At 37.3% G+C, this 26866-nt stretch overlaps 1 protein-coding gene across 4 annotated transcripts in view; it reads left to right on the top strand.

Annotated features, from left to right (window-relative positions):
* LOC124633264 (allatostatin-A receptor) overlaps positions 1 to 24916 on the top strand; it is a 184360-nt gene extending 159444 nt beyond the window's left edge. For 3 of the 4 annotated variants that reach the window (XM_047168441.1, XM_047168439.1, XM_047168440.1), the window contains one exon: positions 24103 to 24916. In XM_047168441.1, coding sequence (XP_047024397.1) covers positions 24103 to 24207 — 105 coding nt within the window. In that variant the 3' untranslated portion in view covers positions 24208 to 24916. Of the gene's footprint in view, positions 1 to 10503; positions 10569 to 24102 lie in introns of all 4 variants that reach the window. The other variant, XM_047168442.1, reaches the window with a different exon arrangement.
* Positions 24917 to 26866: the final 1950 nt, after the last annotated feature.

The raw sequence follows: 26866 nt of genomic DNA, 5'->3' as shown, positions 1-26866 counted from the left end.
AATACGAAATGATCTCGTAGGAAGTATTCGCTATATAGTGCAATGGGGAGATTCCACAAAAATTGTTCGCGCACTACGGTTGCAATTTCGGGAACATTTTAGTTCGCCAGCGAATTTTTTGCTGTATAGACCATCATCATCCTCCGAGCCTTTTTCCCAATCATGTTGGGGTCGGCTTCCAGTCTAACCGGATTCAGCTGAGTACCAGTGCTTTACAAGAAGCGACTGCCTATCTGACCTCCTCAACCCAGTTACCCGGGCAACCCGAATAGACCAGAAGAAACATTTTTTGTGTGTGTCACAGTGCCGAACACCGAGTTGTAAAAAAGTTTTGGACCACTGTTTTTCATCATGTTTTCGCCAGGTATACATGATGAAGGAAAAAATTACTTATCACATTGATAACAAACTTTTTTTATCTCTAATCTTTAGATTCCGTTTATTTCCGTAGCTTCGGTTATACGTGCCAGCGTTCCTTGAAGATAAAATCTTTCTTAGGTGTAAGGAAGAAAAATGGTGAAAACTTAGGAAGTGCTATAATAATGTTATATGAACAAGAATAAAGTTCATAGAGGTGAATATCAAGGTCACGGTTGACGTGAGCTGTAACTGTATCAATATAGATGGAGATATAAATGTGGCATGTTTTGTACCGATTTAGTGTGTGGTGACAGTTTGTTATAAGGCTGATCGGTTTCTTGTGTTCCTATTTTTTTCAATATTTTACTATATACTACTAATTATTACGTTCATGTGATAATTTTTTTTTTTTTGGATATTGTCAAAATTACAGGAATTTGTAGTTTTTAAAATAATTTTCCCTCGCTCTGTATCTTTTATTAAATCTAGAATTTCGATAGAAGACTAAAAAATACAAATTCCGATATTTTGTTATATAATTTAATTTCCCAATATTGTAAACCTGTCGTCCCTTATTTAAATAAAGCCACCAATAAATTGATGTCGAATAACAAACGGACAAAAGAAACATGGAAGAATTAATTTTGCTTTTTAATTAAAAAATCTTTATTGCCAAATCTGCTACCTGCGGCTGAGGATTATTACTTCAAATATCTTGGAAGAGATTTTTTAACTGTGTACTTAAAATTCTGTTGGCTGGATGGAAAATTGTGCGTGGATCAACATTTTGTAGGTACTGGCAGTTTTAAAGCTGACCTTCTTAGTAATGTCTAAAAATAGGTCTAGGTAGGCTAAGCCTATGTTGTCAGAAAGTTTGTTAACTCGCGATATCTTTATTTCATTATCATTAGTACATTTTCATTATTTAGTACAGCCTACTGTGTACGGATGTTATAGTGCAAGAGGCTGCAAAGGCTCTTTTGAAACTTTTTTTGCAAAACGTTGTCTTTTTCCTAACTTCAACGTATAGATTTGCCTTAAATTCATATTTCGTCCTTGCTATAATTTTTTTTTTAATTATTAGGTACTCACTGTAATTCCCAAACAGTTACGTTGATATATATACAAGTTACGAGCGCATATGAATAAGTATATGTATGTAACAATTTTTGGCAGAAACGTGTCAGTCATACCCAAATACGCCATCTGTGCGCCATTAGGAATCCGTTACTTTTATTACAACATTCACGGATCATTTCCTGCGAGAAGAAATATCCGATAACACAAATAGCCTTTTCATCTTTTATCTGATACTGTCATGGAGTAAATGCGTACAGAAGGATCAAAAGTATTATTAACTTGAGATTGCAATTATAGCTAATTTTAAACTACTTTTTGTTCTAAAGAAACTGACCGATTTATAGTTTTGGTAGATATAAACTCGTTACAGTAATCTACATATGTAATGAAAGCTAAACTCAAGAAAAATGGAAGACTCAGTCCCATACTCAAACAACTCTTATGCCATAGAAAAAAAAATCTACATCTAATGTCAATGTGTTCATGTCTATACTAAAAATACCCTTACAAAGTCTTACCATCTCTTATCCTGTCAATAAATGAAAATATTAATACTCTTCCGTAAATGGTCACCCCAAATATCCATAGATATAATGCTATACCAGAAAGACCAAGAAATATAATAAAATCATTATTCCCCTGCATCAAACGTTCTTACCTACTCTAATATCTCCCACATTTCTGAAGCAGGCCTTCTTTCCTTCCAATTCAGTGACTAACCGTAATTTGATTGGTCGTTAGCCATAAAAGCCGGGTATCACAATATTCGCGCCACATCGCCTCTTCGTCTTAGAACATTGAGCACTGGATACGCCATTTCCCTGCCTCTCCCTTTGCCTAAAGGTACGAGTTCGCCAGTGATACTCAAGTGCACATGTGTGTGTCGGTTTAATATGTGTTAGTGTTGTTAGTTAGACAATTGACTAGTTCATAACTAAAGCTCAAAAATAAAATCCCTTAACATATTTACCAAATGGTAAAGGATATGAAAATAGTGTCACCTTCATGTATCGTTTTAAATATTTAAGTGACAGCAGTATAGGTTCTTGATGTGAGATATCTGTGACGTCATTGTGGCTATTTTCATGTAAATAGCTTTGCAATTAATAAAGCGGTTACTTTCTATGCAATTTAAGTAAGGGTGTGATCGAAAATACATGTGTATTTGCATTGCTTCGCTCCCGTCCCATGTATTTCCAGATTTGTCACATACAGATCAAAGCTTGAGACGGTTCCAGTTTGTTAAGTGATCTAAGCGTGTCGTCAATTGCATCGGCTTGCCGCTGGGAAATGCCTTGATTTCCTTATTATTTTAACGTGAGGACGTTTTTGGAAATGATTGCTCTTTAACGTTAAGAGCTATGGTTTTGTTATTTATGTCTATGGGAGTCTTTTCATGGCTTTGGAATGGTGTGATTTCGTGGTCAAATTGGATGGAAATTTTTGACTACGCAATTTTGGGTGGCTGGGATTTTTCCATGTTTTGTTATGACACATAGTACATTATGTATAAATGTTCTTTTGTTCGTCTTCACAACTCAGAGTAGTAACTTTTGTATCAAAGAATCTTTAAAAAACATAATCTATACATATAATAAATCTGTAGAAAAGTAATTTTTGTACATTGAAGAAATTGGCAAAAAAAATAGCCAGCATGTTAAAGGATAACTAACAGAACCCATTTCCATCATTTTTGTCATTTTTGTCTGTTTGTCTGTTTATCTGTTTGTTTGTTCGGGATTCACGTAAAATCTACGAATTCAATGCAGACAATGCTTACATACAAAAATTCTACGTAACTTGGGGTATTACTTAGTTTTTGTTTCATCGAAATCGATTCACTCTATCAAAAGATATGATTAATTTTGTGAATTCAAGATGTAAAATATTACGACACGCAATCTGTTTGTCAAAACTGTACATTTGAATGTTGTACTTATATTAGTTGATCGGCCTATTATTAACCTTTACACAGAAAATCACACCTTCATAAGTATATTCGGAAGAAAAAAAAAATGAAAATTGTGTTTAGCCAAGGTTAAAGTAGCTCCATCTGTGGTAATCTGTGTTAAATAAAATACATAAAATTTGTCAAAGGAGAGAGGTGGTAAATGACAATATTACCATACATTCTTTATAGAGGATTATTATTTCAACAGATGGAGTTGTGTATTTTCCGTAATTCACCATATTTTAACACGTAGTGTAATTTTTCGATAGACATTTCAATAGTGTTTGTCAGTTTGCCGAGCCACATCAAAATCCAATTATAATTATTACCTTGATGAAAGGAAAATAATAGTTCTCAGCCAAATTTAAAACGGTGCCACCTAAATTATTTTTTGAATATTATGTCAAAAATGATGACTTTAGTATAACAATTAATTATCATTTAAAGTTACAGATGGAGTTTATATCAGGATTTTTTCATAAACATAGTTTAGCTTATCTTCCACTAATGTGGTGGCCTTAAAACAAATTACTTTGAGTGAGTAGTATTAAGTAGACCTCCATTATTTTTTCTGATGCAAAATATGTTAACTTAATCCTAGAAGAAAGGAGTATCTGTCTCTCGCAAGCGCTGCTAAGCGTGAGGTAGGTAGGTAATGTAGGATTCTGTAGCTTTAAGAACAAGCCCAGATACAAAGTGCAGATAAGAAATGGGAGCTTTCTCGATTTAATACCATACACACGTAAAATGCTTTATGCGTCTGAAAACGTACAAATTGCGCGTCGCATACCAGAGAGATGCTTACTTTCAACTTCTGATCGCAAATACACTGGTCACGATTACGAACAGTCTCAGTAAGACCCGAGCCAAGTCTAAAAAAACACCTTTTATATAAAACTACGTTTGATGTCATTCAATCACAAAGACAGAATTGTTCTCTGTTGCAAATCCTATCCACCTGTATCCTATCCTAATCCAGCATGCATTGCAGGTGTGCATTGCACAAAAACCAATGGTATCCTATTCGATAAGTCAAAAGAGTCGACCTGCCAACGTCAGCTTCTGCGCTAAGCAAGTGTTCTTAATAGTACCATCAGAATTACATTCATCGTTGAATGAGGTGAATAAATTTTCAGAAACCACAATAACAGTAGGAGCCAAAGCATATGATCGCTTCATAGAGCTCTGATTGGCCCCAGGTGACCAAGTCAGGTCTGATTTGTTCGTTCATCAGATCTTTGAAAGCGTTTCTGTGGATACTTACTGTCGTCCTGGGTGACACAAAATATGGTATATAAACGTCCTCCGCAAGAGCGAAATTTTCCCGGTGTGCGGTAGTGACGCACAGTATACAACACTTATGTTCCTTTCGATTTGCTGGCTCCACCAAGAAATGACAAATTGCAAGCGTACATTTTGAAAATCTTGGCAAAACTGCAGGTTTCAAGTACCAAAACATGAAGTGGACTCTCACAGATACGTACATTTTGCCTATTCGTGAACTAATGCAAACATTTCGGTGGAGTCCCGGCTTAGGCCTCCCCCACATTAGGCGTGCGCGATCCTCGGGCGTGTGAGTAGCGCGGGCGTCGCGAGCACGCTGCATGAACGTCGCGTTTTGCTGCCCTGCGGCATTTACCTACAGCGCGCTCGCGGCGCGCACGCGCCGCTCTCCTTGACGTTTAACTGCTAAGGCGTTTAGCGGGCGGCGGGGATAGCAGGCGAAGGGGTAAGAACGCAACTCGAGCGCCGCGTGCTCGCCGCGAGCGCGTCGCTTGCACTCTTCACACATGCCGCAGGGCAGCAAAACGCGACGTTCATGCAGCGTGCTCGCGACGCCCGCGCTACTCACACGCCCGAGGATCGCGCACGCCTAATGTGGGGTCAGCCTTACCATAGTGAGTAAGTGCACAGAAAATCCCCGTCATACAAGTGTTTCTCCCCAGTAGTGAAACTATCCTACCCTATGCGCCTGCTGATGATGATGACTCATTTTATCATCCATCCAGCTATTCCCCAACTATGTTGGTGTTGGCTTCCAGTCACCGAATCTGTTTGAGTACCAATATTTTGCTTGGAGCGACTACCTATCTACCTATCTTCAATCCAGTCAACTACACAAGCCGATATCCATGGTAAGACTGACAGACTTTCTGGCTTCTGATTAGTCGCAGCAGCTGCAGAAAATGTACAAATGACAGCTTTGTCAGACTCAAAGCATATAGACATAGATTATAACTGTTTCCTGTGAAAATTACTTACGCACCATACGTAATAATTTTCCAAATTGGCTGACTAGATCCAGAGATATTCACAACGTCACAAACTTTACTTCTTTTGTTTAGATAAATGGTCACATCCACAACACAACCTTGATCAATGAATCTATGCGACTGCTAAGTGCTAATCCTAATTATACTGTCACGTGAAAGAATGCACCTACGGGATAAGTAGTATTTTGACTATTCTATATTGCCCACGCAGACGAAGTTGCGGGCAACAGCTAGTTGAAAAATAATTTCCCTCCACCTTGTAACCTATTTAGGAAAGTAAGCCTATTACAAAACAACAAAGTTTATTTAGAATTCTTAAGCACTCTCAAGTAAAGATAAATTGTTACTAAGAACTAAATAGTTAAATGATGGGCCTAAATAGAAAGGTAGAATTTATTCATGTTCATTGAACAGTTTAAGTACTAAAACATCGAAGAAAATGAGGTTACTCATTATTAGGTACTGTTCTGTAGTCGCTTCTACATCCGATTTTTTAAGAAATATAAATGAAGTGAGTTTGTGAAGAGTCGTGGTGGCCAAGTGGGTAAAGGACCATCCTCTCAAGTATGAGGGCGCGGGTTCGATTCCAGGTCAGGCAAGTACCAATGCAACTTTTCTAAGTTTGTATGTATTTTCTAAGTATATCTTAGACACCATTGGCTGTGTTTCGGATGGCACGTTAAGCTGTAGGTCCCGGCTGTCATTGAACATCCTTGGCAGTCGTTACGGGTAGTCAGAAGCCAGTAAGTCTGACACCAGTCTAACCAAGGGGTATCGGGTTGCCCGGGTAACTGGGTTGAGGAGGTCAGATAGGCAGTCGCTTCTTATAAATCGCTGGTACTCAGCTGAATCCGGTTAGACTGGAAGCCGACCCCAACATGATTGGGAAAAGGCTCGGAGGAGGATGAAATGAAGTGAGTTTTATTTATCGACAAAACACAGCGTACCTTACCTTGCAAATTTATTATGCAACTAGCTGTTGCCCGCAACTTCGTCTGCGTGGGCAATATAGAATAGTCAAAATACTACTTATCCCGTAGGTGCATTCTTTCACGTGACAGTATAATTAGGATTAGCACTTAGCAGTCGCATAGATTCATTGATCAAGGTTGTGTTGTGGATGTGACCATTTATCTAAACAAAAGAAGTAAAGTTTGTGACGTTGTGAATATCTCTGGATCTAGTCAGCCAATTTGGAAAATTATTACGTATGGTGCGTAAGTAATTTTCACAGGAAACAGTTATAATCTATGTCTATATGCTTTGAGTCTGACAAAGCTGTCATTTGTACATTTTCTGCAGCTGCTGCGACTAATCAGAAGCCAGAAAGTCTGTCAGTCTTACCATGGATATCGGCTTGTGTAGTTGACTGGATTGAAGATAGGTAGATAGGTAGTCGCTCCAAGCAAAATATTGGTACTCAAACAGATTCGGTGACTGGAAGCCAACACCAACATAGTTGGGGAATAGCTGGATGGATGATAAAATGAGTCATCATCATCAGCAGGCGCATAGGGTAGGATAGTTTCACTACTGGGGAGAAACACTTGTATGACGGGGATTTTCTGTGCACTTACTCACTATGGTAAGGCTGACCCCACATTAGGCGTGCGCGATCCTCGGGCGTGTGAGTAGCGCGGGCGTCGCGAGCACGCTGCATGAACGTCGCGTTTTGCTGCCCTGCGGCATGTGTGAAGAGTGCAAGCGACGCGCTCGCGGCGAGCACGCGGCGCTCGAGTTGCGTTCTTACCCCTTCGCCTGCTATCCCCGCCGCCCGCTAAACGCCTTAGCAGTTAAACGTCAAGGAGAGCGGCGCGTGCGCGCCGCGAGCGCGCTGTAGGTAAATGCCGCAGGGCAGCAAAACGCGACGTTCATGCAGCGTGCTCGCGACGCCCGCGCTACTCACACGCCCGAGGATCGCGCACGCCTAATGTGGGGGAGGCCTAAGCCGGGACTCCACCGAAATGTTTGCATTAGTTCACGAATAGGCAAAATGTACGTATCTGTGAGAGTCCACTTCATGTTTTGGTACTTGAAACCTGCAGTTTTGCCAAGATTTTCAAAATGTACGCTTGCAATTTGTCATTTCTTGGTGGAGCCAGCAAATCGAAAGGAACATAAGTGTTGTATACTGTGCGTCACTACCGCACACCGGGAAAATTTCGCTCTTGCGGAGGACGTTTATATACCATATTTTGTGTCACCCAGGACGACAGTAAGTATCCACAGAAACGCTTTCAAAGATCTGATGAACGAACAAATCAGACCTGACTTGGTCACCTGGGGCCAATCAGAGCTCTATGAAGCGATCATATGCTTTGGCTCCTACTGTTATTGTGGTTTCTGAAAATTTATTCACCTCATTCAACGATGAATGTAATTCTGATGGTACTATTAAGAACACTTGCTTAGCGCAGAAGCTGACGTTGGCAGGTCGACTCTTTTGACTTATCGAATAGGATACCATTGGTTTTTGTGCAATGCACACCTGCAATGCATGCTGGATTAGGATAGGATACAGGTGGATAGGATTTGCAACAGAGAACAATTCTGTCTTTGTGATTGAATGACATCAAACGTAGTTTTATATAAAAGGTGTTTTTTTAGACTTGGCTCGGGTCTTACTGAGACTGTTCGTAATCGTGACCAGTGTATTTGCGATCAGAAGTTGAAAGTAAGCATCTCTCTGGTATGCGACGCGCAATTTGTACGTTTTCAGACGCATAAAGCATTTTACGTGTGTATGGTATTAAATCGAGAAAGCTCCCATTTCTTATCTGCACTTTGTATCTGGGCTTGTTCTTAAAGCTACAGAATCCTACATTACCTACCTACCTCACGCTTAGCAGCGCTTGCGAGAGACAGATACTCCTTTCTTCTAGGATTAAGTTAACATATTTTGCATCAGAAAAAATAATGGAGGTCTACTTAATACTACTCACTCAAAGTAATTTGTTTTAAGGCCACCACATTAGTGGAAGATAAGCTAAACTATGTTTATGAAAAAATCCTGATATAAACTCCATCTGTAACTTTAAATGATAATTAATTGTTATACTAAAGTCATCATTTTTGACATAATATTCAAAAAATAATTTAGGTGGCACCGTTTTAAATTTGGCTGAGAACTATTATTTTCCTTTCATCAAGGTAATAATTATAATTGGATTTTGATGTGGCTCGGCAAACTGACAAACACTATTGAAATGTCTATCGAAAAATTACACTACGTGTTAAAATATGGTGAATTACGGAAAATACACAACTCCATCTGTTGAAATAATAATCCTCTATAAAGAATGTATGGTAATATTGTCATTTACCACCTCTCTCCTTTGACAAATTTTATGTATTTTATTTAACACAGATTACCACAGATGGAGCTACTTTAACCTTGGCTAAACACAATTTTCATTTTTTTTTTCTTCCGAATATACTTATGAAGGTGTGATTTTCTGTGTAAAGGTTAATAATAGGCCGATCAACTAATATAAGTACAACATTCAAATGTACAGTTTTGACAAACAGATTGCGTGTCGTAATATTTTACATCTTGAATTCACAAAATTAATCATATCTTTTGATAGAGTGAATCGATTTCGATGAAACAAAAACTAAGTAATACCCCAAGTTACGTAGAATTTTTGTATGTAAGCATTGTCTGCATTGAATTCGTAGATTTTACGTGAATCCCGAACAAACAAACAGATAAACAGACAAACAGACAAAAATGACAAAAATGATGGAAATGGGTTCTGTTAGTTATCCTTTAACATGCTGGCTATTTTTTTTGCCAATTTCTTCAATGTACAAAAATTACTTTTCTACAGATTTATTATATGTATAGATTAGCATAGATTAGAACTCTGAAAGTCTAGATATTACAAAAACATGAGATTTATACTTAAAAAACACTTAGCTGTAAAAAAATATGTCTTTAAAAATTATTCAATATGCATAACACAACCTTAAAACGAACAAAAAAATGTAACCCAACTCCGCTACTAAGATAAAATTTTGGCACAACACCGAGCATGAATTAATTCCCCAGCTTCAGAACGTCAGAACTTGTTCCAACGTGGCGAGCTCAGTGAGCTGGTTCTGACCCGATTTATCAAGTTTATTGCAGCTCAAGCTATAAGCTTCAAGCTGTTGGTCGGAATTATATTGTGAACAGCTTTAACGACTTAGCTGAGCTGTTAGAGAAATTTTATTCGCGTGTTAGATAGCGTTTGGTGAAAATTATAGCTTAGCTGGAGATATGAGGACCAAAAGATATATGTAATTGAACTAGGTATGTTATAAAAATTGCGTGTTGAATTGAACTTAGTTTTTATAATTTTATGCTCTATATAGGTTCCGGTTTTACCTTCTTCCTATTAGAACCACTTCCCTTGCTTGGATAAGAAGTTGCTTATTATATGTGTTATTCTGAAGTATAGATAGGCTCAATAGGGACACATGTAAGTATGTATGGCAGAGTGCAAGGCAAGCAAAAACTTGTGTGAGCGTGAAGAATGCGAGGCACGGACAGTTACTGCGCACTGGTCCGAGTGAACGGTTCTATCTGGGGGTTTACGCGAAATATATCCGGTATCCTAACACCGTGTTTCACTCAACCCCCTGCGCCCCACAATAACTGCTGCTGGGAAATATACATAATAGTACGGTTCATTTTTTATTTATCGTTACACAAACTTAGGTTTTTTCTTGTCCTAGATGCCAATTAATTGCCATCACCGCAACATAAAAATGTTGGTCGTAAAGTTTGTATTTACGTGGTCTTATTACGTATTACAATGGCCATCAATATCAATTACTATTGCTTTCATTTTTCAGATAATCCAACTCCGCGCGGGGGGAATATTAGAGCTGTCAAATAATATACTTAAATTCCCGATAAGGTATCAGATGTTACTTTAAATATGCTTATTACTGCCGGTCTTTGGAAGTCTCTTCTTAACCAAGTTTTTCAGCAGTTTCACACTAGTGGATTTTGTCGAGCAGACATTCTACGCGGCAAAAAACGTGTGCACGTGAATTCAGGTCATCGTTTATTTGTACTCATAGTGGTACTCATAGTTGGCAATTGTTTTGCTCAAACGTACTGGGAGTGCGGAAAATCCGCTTGTGTGATAGCGCTCTTTTTGCAATCTTACTAAAGTATGCGAGTGAGGTAGCACTATTTACGTCTAAAAGCCATAGTTAACCTTCTTTTTATAACGGAGCTTAGATACCTATAACATTTTAATACTTTAGCTACAGTCATGAGTAGTTTATAGGTATGCTAACATCTCATGTGTTAAGGCTTATGTAGTCTATTTATATGCCAATGCAGCATTTAGTTTATCAAAGACGTTTTTGTATCGAAAAGAAAACGTAGATTTGATTTGTTTTCCTTGACCTTTTCTTTAACACATATGTACCTTTATCCCTTCCCAAAATGTTATTGTTGCCACAAAAACAACAGATTCTTCCTTATTAGAATTTGTGCCTTATTTCTAAATGTTATAAGGTTCATTTTCCTCTAAGAAACCAGTCTTATATTTATTTGTAAACGGTTTTTGAAAATTATTTTGCATCACGTAAATAAAATGAATTGTGTTCTATTCATAGAAACTTGTTAAATTTACTTTTTTCTGTCTTTCTTTTCGTCAAATCTTGTATTAAAAGGTCATTCTTCTCAATAGGTCACACTACCGAACTTTTATGAAAATTCTAAACCAAAAATGACTTCCAAAACCGGTAGTAAATAACGCTAAAACTTAACCCATTTTGTAAAATAGTTTAACAGCTCTAATCTTCACTCCTCTTCTTTCCAGTCTATTAGTAAGAGACAGCTATATTTTGACCGACTTCCCAAAAAGGAGGAGGTTCTATTTGTATTTTTTCCTTTTTTAATTTAGTTTTGTTGCGCAACAATATAGCAGCCAATCGTAGTATTTGCTACTAAGGAACTAATCACAGATTTTCTGGAGCACCCGTTTTCCTTATAAAGGGCAATTACTTTTGTTTATTGACCCCGAATGGTGTAAGAAAATACTGTAAGGAAACTCTTGTTACAACTGTTAATCCGGTCCCACCTTTAATAGGTATTGAGATACAAGACGTTTTTTTTTGGGTCTCGAATCTTAAGGAAAATGGTTCACGCACCTTTTACTAATTAGTAGCCAATGTATAGATATGTTTATCGGTCCTTGGCAGTCGTTACAGGTAGTCAGAAACCAGTAAGTCTGACACCAATCTAACCAAGGGGTATCGGGTTGCCCGGGTAACTGGGTTGAGGAGGTCAGGCAGGACAGTTGATTCTTGTAAAGCACTGGTACTCAGCTGAATCCGGTTAGACTGGAAGCCGACCCCAACATAGTTGGGAAAAAGGCTAGGAGGATGATGATGTAATGTTTGCCTTTAGACAATCTTGTCCCATTTATGTTTTATATGTCAATCCATATCCAAATAGTATTTATTTTTTGCCGGTTTTTCACTTCACAAACCTGCGGGTTGTCTAAACGGAAATTCATGTTGTGAAATGTAATTACTTATGAACATAAAGACATTCACGTTATGAATGAACAAGCATACTCACACGAGATAAACAAAGATAAAATATTATTTTGCCGTAGATATGTAAACAACTGAATACAATTAACACATGTTTGTTTCAATAAAGCTCCACTTTGTGGAAAAATCGTTCCCCAAACATATTATTAATCGTTGAGGTTAAGCAAAGGTTGTATAAACATGATAGATGGGTGACCGATCATGTCCTATAGTCTGATCGATCGCTGTTTGACTAGTAGAAGGGTTACACTGAGGTTATTGAAACTTTTTGTAAACAAGTAAAGGGTTGATAACCGGACGTTTTGTTTGTTGTCTTTTGTTCAAAGATAGTCATGCATTTTTATAAATATCTTAAATTTTATGGACTGCATTTTCATTGCTAGTTTCCAGCCAGGGATTCGCCCGTGACCCCTAAGACCGCTTCGAGAATAAAATAGCTTTAAAGAGTTTAATACATTTCAAAATCTATATACCAATCAGTGCTAAAATATGACGAGCTTGAATATCTATACATATAATAAATCTGTAGAAAAGTAATTTTTGTACATTGAAGAAATTGGCAAAAAAAATAGCCAGCATGTTAAAGGATAACTAACAGAACCCATTTCCATCATTTTTGTCATTTTTGTCTGTTTGTCTGTTTATCTGTTTGTTTGTTCGGGATTCACGTAAAATCTACGAATTCAATGCAGACAATGCTTACATACAAAAATTCTACGTAACTTGGGGTATTACTTAGTTTTTGTTTCATCGAAATCGATTCACTCTATCAAAAGATATGATTAATTTTGTGAATTCAAGATGTAAAATATTACGACACGCAATCTGTTTGTCAAAACTGTACATTTGAATGTTGTACTTATATTAGTTGATCGGCCTATTATTAACCTTTACACAGAAAATCACACCTTCATAAGTAGATTCGGAAGAAAAAAAAAATGAAAATTGTGTTTAGCCAAGGTTAAAGTAGCTCCATCTGTGGTAATCTGTGTTAAATAAAATACATAAAATTTGTCAAAGGAGCGAGGTGGTAAATGACAATAAATTACCATACATTCTTTATAGAGGATTATTATTTCAACAGATGGAGTTGTGTATTTTCCGTAATTCACCATATTTTAACACGTAGTGTAATTTTTCGATAGACATTTCAATAGTGTTTGTCAGTTTGCCGAGCCACATCAAAATCCAATTATAATTATTACCTTGATGAAAGGAAAATAATAGTTCTCAGCCAAATTTAAAACGGTGCCATCTAAATTATTTTTTGAATATCATGTCAAAAATGATGACTTTAGTATAACAATTAATTATCATTTAAAGTTACAGATGGAGTTTATATCAGGATTTTTTCATAGACATAGTTTAGCTTATCTTCCACTAATGTGGTGGCCTTAAAACAAATTACTTTGAGTGAGTAGTATTAAGTAGACCTCCATTATTTTTTCTGATGCAAAATATATTAACTTAATCCTAGAAGAAAGGAGTATCTGTCTCTCGCAAGCGCTGCTAAGCGTGAGGTAGGTAGGTAATGTAGGATTCTGTAGCTTTAAGAACAAGCCCAGATACAAAGTGCAGATAAGAAATGGGAGCTTTCTCGATTTAACACCATACACACGTAAAATGCTTTATGCGTCTGAAAACGTACAAATTGCGCGTCGCATACCAGAGACATGCTTACTTTCAACTTCTGATCGCAAATACACTGGTCACGATTACGAACAGTCTCAGTAAGACCCGAGCCAAGTCTAAAAAAACACCTTTTATATAAAACTACGTCTGATGTCATTCAATCACAAAGACAGAATTGTTCTCTGTTGCAAATCCTATCCACCTGTATCCTATCCTAATCCAGCATGCATTGCAGGTGTGCATTGCACAAAAACCAATGGTATCCTATTCGAGAAGTCAAAAGAGTCGACCTGCCAACGTCAGCTTCTGCGCTAAGCAAGTGTTCTTAATAGTACCATCAGAATTACATTCATCGTTGAATGAGGTGAATAAATTTTCAGAAACCACAATAACAGTAGGAGCCAAAGCATATGATCGCTTCATAGAGCTCTGATTGGCCCCAGGTGACCAAGTCAGGTCTGATTTGTTCGTTCATCAGATCTTTGAAAGCGTTTCGGTGGATACTTACTGTCGTCCTGGGTGACACAAAATATGGTATATAAACGTCCTCCGCAAGAGCGAAATTTTCCCGGTGTGCGGTAGTGACGCACAGTATACAACACTTATGTTCCTTTCGATTTGCTGGCTCCACCAAGAAATGACAAATTGCAAGCGTACATTTTGAAAATCTTGGCAAAACTGCAGGTTTCAAGTACCAAAACATGAAGTGGACTCTCACAGATACGTACATTTTGCCTATTCGTGAACTAATGCAAACATTTCGGTGGAGTCCCGGCTTAGGCCTCCCCCACATTAGGCGTGCGCGATCCTCGGGCGTGTGAGTAGCGCGGGCGTCGCGAGCACGCTGCATGAACGTCGCGTTTTGCTGCCCTGCGGCATTTACCTACAGCGCGCTCGCGGCGCGCACGCGCCGCTCTCCTTGACGTTTAACTGCTAAGGCGTTTAGCGGGCGGCGGGGATAGCAGGCGAAGGGGTAAGAACGCAACTCGAGCGCCGCGTGCTCGCCGCGAGCGCGTCGCTTGCACTCTTCACACATGCCGCAGGGCAGCAAAACGCGACGTTCATGCAGCGTGCTCGCGACGCCCGCGCTACTCACACGCCCGAGGATCGCGCACGCCTAATGTGGGGTCAGCCTTACCATAGTGAGTAAGTGCACAGAAAATCCCCGTCATACAAGTGTTTCTCCCCAGTAGTGAAACTATCCTACCCTATGCGCCTGCTGATGATGATGACTCATTTTATCATCCATGCAGCTATTCCCCAACTATGTTGGTGTTGGCTTCCAGTCACCGAATCTGTTTGAGTACCAATATTTTGCTTGGAGCGACTACCTATCTACCTATCTTCAATCCAGTCAACTACACAAGCCGATATCCATGGTAAGACTGACAGACTTTCTGGCTTCTGATTAGTCGCAGCAGCTGCAGAAAATGTACAAATGACAGCTTTGTCAGACTCAAAGCATATAGACATAGATTATAGCTGTTTCCTGTGAAAATTACTTACGCACCATACGTAATAATTTTCCAAATTGGCTGACTAGATCCAGAGATATTCACAACGTCACAAACTTTACTTCTTTTGTTTAGATAAATGGTCACATCCACAACACAACCTTGATCAATGAATCTATGCGACTGCTAAGTGCTAATCCTAATTATACTGTCACGTGAAAGAATGCACCTGCGGGATAAGTAGTATTTTGACTATTCTATATTGCCCACGCAGACGAAGTTGCGGGCAACAGCTAGTCACATAATAAATACCTACTGAAAAATAACGAACTACGGTAAATTCTAAATTCATTGGTAAAACTGAAGCATCACCAATAGGATCGGACATAGACACCACTTCGATTATAGCTGGCTTGACTATTTTTGACCCCAATAAAATAATTTTCATTACACTGACCGACAACCGCCATATTTTAAACCACGCAATAATACTCACAAAGAAATAAATAACATCTCCGGTTTGAAATTCTAACAGTTTATTTAATGTAACACAAACAATTCGCAGGAATATTTAACGGATGCTGATCACTCATCTCTGGAAGATTAAAGTGAATAACGAGCTTAATTCGAAACTGGCTTACTGGCAGATTGCCAAACACCTCTAGTTCATAACGCGAAGTTTGAAAGCCAGTAAATTGGTCCCGTTTACGTTGAGTGCCAATTGAGCCCGTTATACACTGTTTTATTAAGAACTTTCGTCAAGTTTTGATTGATTGACCGCCTAATTATTAAGTAGGTAAGAAACGGCAATGAATTATAGACTTTTAAAAGCGCAATGCTAATGCCCTAAGGTCGATTCATCAAGGTCGTCATATAAATGACTGGAGACATCATTGTCATTCCATCCCATCTGCCAAAGATACATGTGTGTCAAGGTATGCTTTTGGTTGATAAATCAAGTCGTGAGCGTGCATAACAATGTGATTGAAAATGCATAACCGAAATATCACTCAGCAGCACACACACAAGCAGAGTTCATTCTATCGAGATGTGTGTACATGGCAGGTCCTGTACTTTAAATGGTCCACGGTCAAGGTTAGTAAATGGATGGGAGACGCCCATTTCATGCCGAAATCCTACAGGGGTTCGGAGAGCATATTAACTCGTCGTCGCTCCCAGCTGTCATTGCCAGGTCTTTGGAAGTCGTTACGGATATCCTGCTGTTCTATACCAGGTTCCTAGAAAGTTATAATAGTTGTAAAATCAGGCATTGATGTATAATAATCTAGTCTTTGTTGGCCCTAAATATATCTCAGAAGTTTGCTACAATGAATAGTCGAAGTGGTGGAATCTACCGGTTACAATATTTTGGATTGTACGATACAAAGTTTTGATTGAAAAATAATAGTATGTATGTGAAATGTTCACTTGACTAGTACTTGCTTTCTTACAAGTAAGCGACCCTGGTAACCAGATATCTCCTGCCTGGAGGCAAAAATAATACAAATCATAATTTCAAGCACGAATTCACATTGACTATACAATATAAATTTTCTTAATATTTATAGAAGAAGGCTGTATTCTTATAATATTAAAAGGCCTTGTTTGAACGCACTGCCAAATATTTTAACAGTTAAGAAAACTCTGAGAAATTCAACTCAAAAGAAATATTGACTTTCTGAATGGAATGAAATGAGTTGAGTGTTCAGATATTCTTCATATGGCTTGTGTATATACATGTATATAATATATTAACGTCGTTTATATACTGGGTGCTTCAGTAATACATACATCAAAGAAAAAGATATGATAAAAAGCTTTGAGCTCTTTGTGGAAATGGGAACAACTTCCATTAGATATATACATACCTATATGTATATGAATATATGTTATTTTGTGTAGCTATGTAAAGTAAGAGTGGGTGTGGCTTGAGATGGTTCTAGCTTCATTTGTTTTTATTTTGATGCAACGTTCGTAAGTTTGTGACACGAGTATTTACTTAAAGTTGGTCTGGTATAGACAGTTTAGAAGTTTGGTTACTAGTTTATATCTGTATATTCTCCGTTTATCGTGAACAATATCATTTAGAAACATGTCTTTTATATCTACTAATTTGCACTAAAGAATTTGCAGCTTTCTGAGACATTAATTCCCTTACTCCTTGTTTTCCTGCTATATCCTACATGCTGTTGGGTCAGCTTTCCTTGTTTTTCTACCCCACTTCGTTTTTTTTCCTCTTCAAACATTTCCAGTTAATAAGTTTCAATAACCTTTGACCAGTATATAAGTATGTATATATAGTAAGTATCTTTCAGCAGAAGTTCAACATGTCTTCCGTTGAAAATATTTATTGTTTCGATCAAAGATGATTGATCTTTGATTATGTCCAGATGTTCAACAAATGTTTTTCTAGCACTTTTACGAACTCGACTGAGATTTTTATTTTATTATATATTTAGATTTATATTTATTATAATCTTCAAGACCTAGTACCTAGTTACTTCCCTATCTGGCATTTTTCAAAAGGCAAGTGAAATTGATGGGTCCCACATCCGTTATTTTGTCATCTTCGATTGTCGTTACGGGTAGTCAGAAACTAGAAAATCTAACAACCATTCTTAACTAGGCTTGCCCGGGTAGTTACCTGTAGTACCCGTTTAGTTACCCGGGCAAGCCTAGCAAGCAGGGCAAGGGTTGAGTAAATCAGATAGGCAGTCACTCAGTGTAAAACATTGGTACTTAGCTGCATTGTGTCACACTGGAAGCCGATCCCGACATAGTTTGAAAAAGGCCTACCAGTTAAAAACCTAGTACCTACCTATATTATCTATATGTAAAATAAAGCACGTATTATTTTAAATAATGTTACCATGTCAAAAATAAACTAAACAGACTACATCATTGTGCGTAGGCAGAAATATGTATTTGGAACTTCGAAATAATTTTACTTACCTGGCATTTAATATTTCTTATCCAAATGTTGTCATATGTATGTGTAAGTATACAATATTAGTTTATGTTCTTGTATATTTTGCGTAGGTTTTTAGGCTTGTTATGATAGTATGGGCTCAGGTATTAGAAATTATTGTAATATTCTTGTTCATTGGTATTATTATAGGCACAGTTTTGATAATGTTCGTATAATCTAGATTAAGCAAGATAAATAATAGACTTGTAACTGTTTCATAATATATTACTCTGGTACAAATTTGTCTTAAATAATATTGTTCATATTCCACGTATTTTGATAAAGGCAGGTATTATTACGTTAGGAACCGAATATTTATACTAGTTTTGCTGTTCATAGTGTACAGGTCGTGGTGGCCTAGTGGGTAAAGGACCAACCTCTCAAGTATGAGGGCGCGGGTTCGATCCCAGGTCAGGCAAGTACCAATGCCACTTTTCTAAGTTTGTATGTAATTTCTAAGTATATCTTAGACATCATTGACTGTGTTTCGGATGGCACGTTAAACTGTAGGTCCCGGCTGTCATTGAACATCCTTGGCAGTCGTTACGGGTAGTCAGAAGCCAGTAAGTAGATACCAGTCTAACCAAGGGGTATCGGTTTGCCCGGGTAACTGGGTTGAGGAGGTCAGATAGGCAGTCGCTTCTTGTAAAGCACTGGTACTCAGCTGCATCCGGTTAGACTGGAAGCCGACCCCAACATGATTGGGAAAAAGGCTCGCAGGATGATTTACTGTTCATAGTGTTTGACCTAAAACATATTTATTATATAAACTAGCTGTTGCCCGCAACTTCGTCTGCATGGGCAATATAGAATAGTCAAAATACTACTTATCCCGCAGGTGCATTCTTTCACGTGACAGTATAATTAGGATTAGCACTTAGCAGTCGCATAGATTCATTGATCAAGGTTGTGTTGTGGATGTGACCATTTATCTAAACAAAAGAAGTAAAGTTTGTGACGTTGTGAATATCTCTGGATCTAGTCAGCCAATTTGGAAAATTATTACGTATGGTGCGTAAGTAATTTTCACAGGAAACAGTTATAATCTATGTCTATATGCTTTGAGTCTGACAAAGCTGTCATTTGTACATTTTCTGCAGCTGCTGCGACTAATCAGAAGCCAGAAAGTCTGTCAGTCTTACCATGGATATCGGCTTGTGTAGTTGACTGGATTGAAGATAGGTAGATAGGTAGTCGCTCCAAGCAAAATATTGGTACTCAAACAGATTCGGTGACTGGAAGCCAACACCAACATAGTTGGGGAATAGCTGGATGGATGATAAAATGAGTCATCATCATCAGCAGGCGCATAGGGTAGGATAGTTTCACTACTGGGGAGAAACACTTGTATGACGGGGATTTTCTGTGCACTTACTCACTATGGTAAGGCTGACCCCACATTAGGCGTGCGCGATCCTCGGGCGTGTGAGTAGCGCGGGCGTCGCGAGCACGCTGCATGAACGTCGCGTTTTGCTGCCCTGCGGCATGTGTGAAGAGTGCAAGCGACGCGCTCGCGGCGCTCGAGTTGCGTTCTTACCCCTTCGCCTGCTATCCCCGCCGCCCGCTAAACGCCTTAGCAGTTAAACGTCAAGGAGAGCGGCGCGTGCGCGCCGCGAGCGCGCTGTAGGTAAATGCCGCAGGGCAGCAAAACGCGACGTTCATGCAGCGTGCTCGCGACGCCCGCGCTACTCACACGCCCGAGGATCGCGCACGCCTAATGTGGGGGAGGCCTAAGCCGGGACTCCACCGAAATGTTTGCATTAGTTCACGAATAGGCAAAATGTACGTATCTGTGAGAGTCCACTTCATGTTTTGGTACTTGAAACCTGCAGTTTTGCCAAGATTTTCAAAATGTACGCTTGCAATTTGTCATTTCTTGGTGGAGCCAGCAAATCGAAAGGAACATAAGTGTTGTATACTGTGCGTCACTACCGCACACCGGGAAAATTTCGCTCTTGCGGAGGACGTTTATATACCATATTTTGTGTCACCCAGGACGACAGTAAGTATCCACCGAAACGCTTTCAAAGATCTGATGAACGAACAAATCAGACCTGACTTGGTCACCTGGGGCCAATCAGAGCTCTATGAAGCGATCATATGCTTTGGCTCCTACTGTTATTGTGGTTTCTGAAAATTTATTCACCTCATTCAACGATGAATGTAATTCTGATGGTACTATTAAGAACACTTGCTTAGCGCAGAAGCTGACGTTGGCAGGTCGACTCTTTTGACTTCTCGAATAGGATACCATTGGTTTTTGTGCAATGCACACCTGCAATGCATGCTGGATTAGGATAGGATACAGGTGGATAGGATATGCAACAGAGAACAATTCTGTCTTTGTGATTGAATGACATCAAACGTAGTTTTATATAAAAGGTGTTTTTTTAGACTTGGCTCGGGTCTTACTGAGACTGTTCGTAATCGTGACCAGTGTATTTGCGATCAGAAGTTGAAAGTAAGCATGTCTCTGGTATGCGACGCGCAATTTGTACGTTTTCAGACGCATAAAGCATTTTACGTGTGTATGGTATTAAATCGAGAAAGCTCCCATTTCTTATCTGCACTTTGTATCTGGGCTTGTTCTTAAAGCTACAGAATCCTACATTACCTACCTACCTCACGCTTAGCAGCGCTTGCGAGAGACAGATACTCCTTTCTTCTAGGATTAAGTTAACATATTTTGCATCAGAAAAAATAATGGAGGTCTACTTAATACTACTCACTCAAAGTAATTTGTTTTAAGGCCACCACATTAGTGGAAGACAAGCTAAACTATGTTTATGAAAAAATCCTGATATAAACTCCATCTGTAACTTTAAATGATAATTAATTGTTATACTAAAGTCATCATTTTTGACATAATATTCAAAAAATAATTTAGATGGCACCGTTTTAAATTTGGCTGAGAACTATTATTTTCCTTTCATCAAGGTAATAATTATAATTAGATTTTGATGTGGCTCGGCAAACTGACAAACACTATTGAAATGTCTATCGAAAAATTACACTACGTGTTAAAATATGGTGAATTACGGAAAATACACAACTCCATCTGTTGAAATAATAATCCTCTATAAAGAATGTATGGTAATTTATTGTCATTTACCACCTCGCTCCTTTGACAAATTTTATGTATTTTATTTAACACAGATTACCACAGATGGAGCTACTTTAACCTTGGCTAAACACAATTTTCATTTTTTTTTTCTTCCGAATATACTTATGAAGGTGTGATTTTCTGTGTAAAGGTTAATAATAGGCCGATCAACTAATATAAGTACAACATTCAAATGTACAGTTTTGACAAACAGATTGCGTGTCGTAATATTTTACATCTTGAATTCACAAAATTAATCATATCTTTTGATAGAGTGAATCGATTTCGATGAAACAAAAACTAAGTAATACCCCAAGTTACGTAGAATTTTTGTATGTAAGCATTGTCTGCATTGAATTCGTAGATTTTACGTGAATCCCGAACAAACAAACAGATAAACAGACAAACAGACAAAAATGACAAAAATGATGGAAATGGGTTCTGTTAGTTATCCTTTAACATGCTGGCTATTTTTTTTGCCAATTTCTTCAATGTACAAAAATTACTTTTCTACAGATTTATTATATGTATAGATTACAAATGATACTTACCAGAACTATTAAAATCCTATGTGTTATTATTACTTAAGCGTAAGTACTAAAAACAATTTGTCTCAAATAAAACAAAAGAAAATAGCTTATTTCGAGTAACAAAACCCATCAAGTCAACAGTTTCTTTCTACACAGAAACATCTTGGACAACCATTGTTTTAAAAAACCTGATTGTAGCTAACTTTTCACATTGAAGGTTTCGTGCGTCGCTTTTATCATTCAGTTGTTTGTCCTGATTTCCCAATTTTTATTTTTTTATTCATATGTCATCTATCTATCTACCTTATTATAAAACGTAGTCTGAAAAAGTGTCGGCTTTAGAACGAAGTTTATATCGTTAACTTTGTTCGATGCAATGGTTTAAGCCTAGTACTACAAATGACACTTTTTTAAGACTACGATTAACATAAGGTGGTTTTTGTCCACCAGTCCTTGCGGAAATACTTCCCGAACCCCGATAGTAAGCCTATGTCTTTGTGAAGCTATAGATTATCTGTGAAACAAACATGAAATCCGTTCAGTAGTTTTGGCGTGAAAGCGCTTCAGACAGTTACAGAGCATTATAATATTAGTAAGGATTTTCGAGTGTGTTCTAGGGGTCTTTAGATACTCTGCATATATAGGTATTAGATGCACTGCAAACTAAACTTCTGGTTAGACAGGAACTATAGAAAGCCGATTCTGAAGTTGGAATAGTTTAAAAGCCAGCTTATTTTGACAAGATCGAATGGACTTTATAAGCCAGATTATATGTAAGCTCACCTTTGACCACATCGTCGCTTATCATCGATGAATAGCTAAAGAGCTGAAAAGCAGTATTTCATTTTAAAAAAATCAACGGACAGCTTGGTTCAACAAATAAGGGGTCTTTCTAGCTTCTATTGTGAAAAATATAACCCTAAAAAATGAACGTCTATAAAATAGCGTACTCGAGTTCATCGGACGAGAAGCGACAGCCGTTGAAAGCACTCACTCGCTAATATTTGTGCAAAATATCATGTTCTAGCACTCCTGTGAAACGACTTGATTTGTCTGAGAATGGAAATGAAAAAGCAAATAAAAGCAACCATTTTAGGGTTATCTGTTCATTAAAATGTAAATTAAGTTGCGCTGAGACACTTTTGTTAAAGCGTTTTGTGGTACACCGTTTGTTTTTTTTTTTTGAGTAATTTGTCAGATACGTTCTTTTGTATGAAGTACGTTATAAAGCATTTTTGACTTTGACTGACATTTTCTGATGTGTTGTTTGTGCTATCTTGCGAGTATAGCGCCAACCTTTGATTGGTCCAAGACTGGCTCACGGCTGGCCCAACATTGTGTGTTTGGGAAAACATTGGTCCCAATACTCCAACAAACATTGCGTGTTGGCCGATTTGCATTTGTTTTTTGCAGCACTTGAACTCTCGCTATTGAATACATTCCTGACAGTAGGAACCTTTAGAGGGAAAACGAACCCCACTGCTGATTCCAAAAAACAGGTTTCTTAAGCCAGTCTAAATATCTTATAGGTAACTATGTTACTAACGAAGAAAGCTAGCGATTAACTTGACCAAACATCAAACCAATGTTTCTTATATTGAAGTTATACCAATAATTAACCCATGTTCTTCTAATTGTCCTATTTATTCCCAAATTCCCATCTTCATCATCATTCTCTTGTTAGACATTGCTGCGATTGATTGCAATCTATAGCCAATAGCCAATAGCTTTGAGCCATTATTAGCAGTTCCGAATAATTAACTATGATTGTACATGGTTATGTGTTCATTACTAATTGTGTGTTACACCTTGTGAATTGTCTAATGGTTCTGGTGAAATTAATATTTGAGTTATTAGTTGTTTTATATATTCGAAATGTTCTACAATAAAATACATATTATTTTATAGATTAGGTACTACACGACGGAACATAGCGCACCCGGGTGAAAAGAAGTGTACATATATTCTTACCTATATTACGCGCATTTTAATAATAAAAATCGTTCGTTAGCTTTTGGTGAAAGAGGAACAAACTTCTCAAATATGACATTTGCCACCTTCTCCATACATAAAACAAACTTTTATTAATTTATTGTTATTAAGGTTGGTAGAGAAACCTTTCATACGCGACTAAGACCCTTAGTTAAACAGTGTTTTTCCTTATTTCTAATATATTTTTCTTTTCCCCAGGTAATGTACTGCCCACCTCCATACAACGATGGCATGTCGGGACGCCCGCAGCCCACCAAAACTACCCGCACGGGCAACGGCAACTCTTGCCACGATATTGTCTGAGATTCACTCAAAAACAGGTCACGTCACCAAAAGGACCAAGCCACCGTAGTGTGAACGTGCCCTCATAAAACGGACTTTTTATAAAATAAAAAAATCGGTGTAAATATCTTTTGATAGTTCTAAAAATGTGTACCTAAATTTAAACATTGTTACGTAGAACATTATAATGTAATTATAATAGTATTGTATTTATAATAGAATTGTAATTATTATCATTATTTTTTTTATAGTTTATCGTTAGATGCCTCTTACGTACTTTCATATTCTGAGCCCCAATATGTAAGTGCGTGTGAAAAATCAACAAATTCATGTAAATATTACAATAATTGTTATATTTGTGTATTTAAATTTTAATAAAATGTATCAAGTTTTAGTCAAACTAAAAATGTGCGAATTAGATATTAAAATAAATAGATAAAACATCGAATTATACGATAGCTGTAAACAAAATGTAAATAAGAATTTTAATTATTTTATATTCAAATAATTACATTGTAATCGTAAATGTAATTACATAAAAATATTTAATAACACATTTAACATTGTAATTATAAAAACAAATAGTTTCAAATTACAAAATAATAATGTTGTAACTGTATATACATTATTTAGGTGAAAAATCAAATGAATGTTACGTTGTATTAATTATAAGAATTTATGTGAAATGCTTTAAAAGTAAGTTATTATTCAATAAATGTTTTGATAAAAATTTTGCTATTTTATCTCACTTTGAGGAAACCTGGAACCTTGGAACTTAAAAGTCTGATATCACCAATCCGCATTGAGCATGCGTGGTGATTAACGCTCATTCCTTCTCTGTATGAGAAGAGTCCTGTGCCCTGCAGTGGGACGATAAAATAGGCTGATGATAATCAACTTATTTTAATACCCTTTCTCTATCCAGGTATATCTTAATCTAAGTTTAAAGTACCAAAGGTACTAAAGTTAGAGATTAAATTAACTTGTGATTAAGCCTAATAAGTTAAAGGAACATCATATAAAGGAAATTAGTTCCACTAAGTTTTCATTGTAATAAATGTTTAGTAAGTCAATTTTAGATCCTTGATTAAGATACCTTGGAATTTTCTAGACTTTGTTACGATAGTGGGCGGGTATTAAGCCTTTGTGTGAAGGAAATACGTACCTATTAAGGTTCATAAAGGCCTTTATGACAGAAATGGTTATTTTAATCAATCAATTAAATTGATCGCAAAACTGAAATTAATCTAGGTGACAGAAGAGTTTGGAAGAAGAAAACATGGTGCGCTGACTCCAAATAACAAAATTGGGATAATGGTAAGATATAATTATGATGATGAGTCTAGGTGGATCAAAATAGGTGAATTACCAGATTTTACACATTGATTTAAAACAAATCATATAGTACACATAAACACATCGTATTCAACTTTATAAGGACTTTAAGCCGACCCCAACATAGTGGGGGAAAAGGCTCGGAGAATGATTCAACTTTAAAAGGTGTAGTGAATGCACCTGTGTCTGCGCAAATGCTCGTGCACTATAATAATAATATGTCCTGCGCAGTCCTCCTTACATGAGAACAGCCGCCGTAGACCATCGACTAGGAGGACATCATTATCATTATTATTCAAGTTTATATTCGTTTATGTTATACTTTTTTGTTTGTTCTATACTAAAGGATTTTCCTTAACCTGCACTTAGTGATGTTTTGCTTTCAAAACTACTTATAATCTATAGTCAGTAAAAGCATGTCCAAAGCCATCACTTATCACTCACTATATTAGAAGTCGGTTAAAAAGCTTTGTCCACTCAAGATTTATCGAAGTAATAAATTACTCAGAGGCAAAATACTAGCTTATTTTACTACCGGCTAATTTATTACTATTAATGTACTCCGTTTTACGACTTTCTATAGTTCCTGTAATACTCGCAGATTTGAAGTTTACTGTCTTTTGAGGCAAGCCTTAATTAGTGTAATTTTGTGTCTAAGCTGCTAAGGAAATGTAAGTATGGGTATTGGTAAGTTTGGCAAAAAGTAAGTGCATATTCTGGATAAATAAATAGTTTAGTCATGCGCGTCCCAAGAGAACTTCTTACCGTACCCTTACCAAATATAGCCTATATTACTCGGGGATAGTCTGGTTCAGTAAATTTGGAGGGTTTACTAAAAAAAATTGTCGGCTTCAGTAGGTAGGTAAATTACGATAGAACACGTTGAACCAACAGGCATGCCGAATGCGGTAAGTATATCTTCAACTAAGCTGGTAGCCTTTCGAAGATAGGCATACACACACAGCATATTAAAATAAACCAGCCCTTAGTAATCACGTTAAAATTAACTACAATCTGGTAATCAATGTTCATGCCTTTTCAATATAACACGCGCTCTGATCATTCGAGCCGTAATAACTGAGTATCGAATACGCTTGCAAAATTTTCCCAATTCCACATTACTGGAAACGAGTCAAGTTCATTGAATTCCACATAAATGCTACACGCCTAGTTCTAAGGGGGGTTAAACCAAAATTCCAGCTTTTTTTAAATTTCAAACCACAAAGCCATTTATTGAGTGCAGCTAGTAATTAGGTTTAAAACTATGTATTGAAAAAAATCTTCGGCATCGCTGTCAGCGGGGATCCTGCCCAAAACACTGGCTGCGTTTTTTATGAAATTCAAA

Source organism: Helicoverpa zea, chromosome 9 (genome assembly GCF_022581195.2).
Source record: "Helicoverpa zea isolate HzStark_Cry1AcR chromosome 9, ilHelZeax1.1, whole genome shotgun sequence".
Lineage (NCBI taxonomy): Eukaryota > Metazoa > Arthropoda > Insecta > Lepidoptera > Noctuidae > Helicoverpa > Helicoverpa zea.
Note: the sequence above shows the minus strand (reverse complement) of the source record. Positions and strands in the feature narration are given on the sequence as shown.